Source organism: Pongo abelii, chromosome 18 (genome assembly GCF_028885655.2).
Source record: "Pongo abelii isolate AG06213 chromosome 18, NHGRI_mPonAbe1-v2.0_pri, whole genome shotgun sequence".
NCBI classification, from domain to species: domain Eukaryota; kingdom Metazoa; phylum Chordata; class Mammalia; order Primates; family Hominidae; genus Pongo; species Pongo abelii.
The window spans coordinates 28,535,299-28,538,619 of record NC_072003.2 but is presented as its reverse complement, the minus strand read 5'-3'; the positions used below and the strand labels follow the sequence as shown (position 1 = coordinate 28,538,619).

The window sequence follows — 3,321 nt, the reverse complement described above, 5'->3', positions numbered from 1 at the left end:
TAGATGAGAAAAAATAGCACACTTTGATTTTATTCCTCTCCATTCTTTCTCACAGTTTATTATCTGAAATTTTATTATTTTTATTTTTATTATTTTTATTTCAATAGGTTTTTGGGGAACAGGTGGTGTTTGGTTGCATGGATAAGTTCTTTAGTGGTGATTTCTGAGATTTGGTGCAGCCATCACCCAAGCAGTGTATACTGTACCCAATGTGTAGCCTTTTATCCCTCACCCCCTCACACCCTTCCCCCCGACTCCCCAAAGTCCATTGTATCATTCTTATGCCTTTGCATCCCCATAGCCTAGCTCCCACTTCTAAGTGAGAACATATGATGTTTGGTTTTCCATTCCTGAGTTACTTCACTTAAAATAATGGTCTCCAATCCCATACAGGTGCTGCAAATGCCATTATATCACTCCTTTTTATGGCTGAGTAGTATTCCATGACATATGTATACCACATTTTCTTTATCCACTCGTTGAGTGATGGCATTTGAGCTGGTTCCATATTTTTGCAATTGCAAATTGTGCTGCTGTAAACAAGAGTGTGCAAGTGTCTTTTTCACATAATGACTTCTCTTCCTCTGGGTAGATACCCAGTAGCGGAATTGCTGGCTCAAATGGTAGTTCTACTTTTAGTTCCTTAAGGCGTCTCCACAGTTTTCCATAGTGGTTGTACTAGTTTACATTCCCACCAGCAGTGTAAAAGTATTCCCTTTTCACCACATCCATGCCAATATCTTTTTTTTTTATTTTTTAAATTATGGCCATTCTTGAAGGAGAAAGGTGGTATTTACATTGTGGTTTTCATTTGCATTTCCCTGATAATTAGTGATGTTGAATGGTTTTTTAATGCTTGTTGGCCACTTTTATATCTTCTTTTGATAATTGTCTATTCATGTCGTCAGCCCACTTTTTGATGGGATTGTTTGTTTTTTCTTGCTGATTTGAGTTCCTCCAAGATTCTGGATATTAGTCCTTTGTTGGATGCATAGTTTGTGAAGATTTTCTCCCACACTATGGGTTGTCTGTTTATGCTGCTGATTATTTCTTTTGCTGTACAGAGGCTTTTTAAGTTTAATTAAGTCCCATCTAGTTATCTTTGTTTTTCTTGAATTTGCTTTTGGGTTCTTGGTCATGAAGTCTTTGCCTAAGCCAATGTCTAGAAGGATTTTTCCATTGTTATCTTCTAGAATTTTTGTGGTTTCAGGTCTTGGATTTAAGTCTTTGATCTATCTTGAGTTGATTTTTATATAAGGTGAGAGATGAGGATCCAGTTTTATTCCTCTACATGTGGCTTGCCAATTATCTCAGCACCATTTGTTGAATAGGATGTCCTTTCCCCGTTTTATGTTTTTGTTTGCTTCGTTGAAGATCAGTTGGCTGTAAGTATTTGGCTTTATTTCTGGGTTCTCTATTTGGTTCCACTGGTCTATGTGCCTATTTTAATAACAGTACCATGGTATTTTGGTGACTATGGCCTTATGGTATAGTTTGAAATCAGATAATGTGATGCCTTCAAATTTGTTCTTTTGGCTTAGTCTTGCTTTCGCTATGCAGGCTCTTTTTTGGTTCCATATTAATTTTAGGACTGTTTTTTCTAGTTCTGTAAAGAATGATGATGGTATCTTGATGAGAATTGCATTGAATTTGTACACTGCTTTTGGCAGTATGATCATTTTCACAATATTGATTCTCCCCATCCATGAGCGTGGGATGTGTTTCCATTTGTTTGTGTCATCTATGATTTCTTTCAGCAGTGTTTTGTAATTTTCCTTGTAGAGGTCCTTCACCTCCTTGGTTAGGTATATTCCTAAGTATTTTATTTATTTATTTATTTATTTATTTGCTTATTTACTTATTTATTTATTTTTGCAGCTATTGTAAAGAGGATTGAGTTCTTGGTTTCATTCTCAGCTTCATCCCTATTGGTGTATAGCAGTGCTACTGATTCGTGTACATTGATTTTGTATCCTGAAACTTTACCGAATTCATTTATGAATTCTAGGAACTTATTGGCTGAGCCTTTAGGGTTTTCAAAACTCAAGTTTGTATTTTCATAATGTTACTGCTTTATCATGGGAATCTTTCATGTTTATTCACATTTGCTTCCTGCTAAATGACAATTCTATGTCTTCACTCTATGTTCAATTGACTCCATCACTTTCTGGCAGTCTTTTTAGGCCTCAAGTTTTCTTTTCTAAGATTTATTCATTTTAAATTAATCTATACACTGAACAATAAATTCTTTGTAGAGCTTGTTTGTTGGTTTGCTTTTAGTAAGATACTTCTAAGACCTTGCATATCTGGAAATTGTCTTTCTATTGCTTTCAAATTTAAATAGTAAATTTACTTTCGAGTCACAACCTTTTCTCCTCTAAATTGTATATGGGCAGTGTCCTCCAGGATATACTGTGCAAATGAAAAATCCAGGTAGAGAAATGTGTCTATATCATACCACCATTTCTCTAAGAAAAGGGGAGATACGAGAGACTGGAGACGTCCGGCTTCAGAGCAGGAACCTTAGTTGCGCCAGCGACGAAAAACAGAACTAAATATGGGTGATGTTGAGAAAGGCAAGAAGATTTTTGTTCAGAAGTGTGCCCAGTGCCACACCATGGAAAAGGGAGGCAAGCACAAGACAGGGTCTAATCTCTTCGGGTGGAAGACAGGTCAGGCTGTTGGATTCTCTTACACAGACACCAGTAAGAACAAAGACATCACCTGGGGAGAGGATACACTGATGGAGTATTTGGAGAATCTCAAGAAGTACATCCCTGGAACAAAAATGATCTTTGCCGGCATTAAGAAGGCAAAAAGGGAAGACTTGATAGCTTATCTTAAAAAAGCTACTAATGAGTAATAATTGGCCACTGCCTTATTTATTACAACACAGAAATGTCTCGTGACTTTTTTATGTGTACCATAATTTAATAGATCTCATACACCAGAATTCAGATCATGAATGACTGACAGAATATTTTGTTGGGCAGTCCTGATTTAAAACTAAGACTGGGTTGTGGTTAAATGAATATGTTCAGTTTTTGAATTGTAATAGTAATTCCAATTCAGTAAATGCTATTACTTATTACCCCTTCTAAAGATAGAACTAGACTTTGTTAGTAATGTTCAACTTTTCGCAAAGATGGTGAAGGCCGTCTTAAAACTTACTGGAGATTGGTTTTATATTTAGATTTATATAACTGGTTATGTGAATATATTTAAACACTGGAGAAATTCCTTCACTGTCTCAGAACCAAGCAAGATTCACCTGTGTTTTGTGTTCATTCGCCTCTTAAAGGCAAGAGTTGAAGATAAATA

The 3,321-nt window shown here is 36.0% G+C and overlaps 1 protein-coding gene across 1 annotated transcript; it reads left to right on the top strand.

Moving 5' to 3' along the window:
• Positions 1 to 2,557: 2,557 nt before the first annotated feature.
• LOC100445149 (cytochrome c-like) lies at positions 2,558 to 2,863 on the top strand. The gene has a single exon (XM_009250568.2). The coding sequence runs from the start codon at positions 2,558 to 2,560 to the stop codon at positions 2,861 to 2,863; it is 306 nt and encodes a 101-aa protein (XP_009248843.1).
• The last annotated feature ends 458 nt before the right edge of the window (positions 2,864 to 3,321 follow it).

What these genes read in the sequence shown, in the direction of transcription:
- LOC100445149 (XM_009250568.2), top strand. Translation starts at nt 2,558, where the DNA reads ATGGGTGATGTTGAGAAAGGCAAGAAGATTTTTGTTCAGAAGTGTGCC.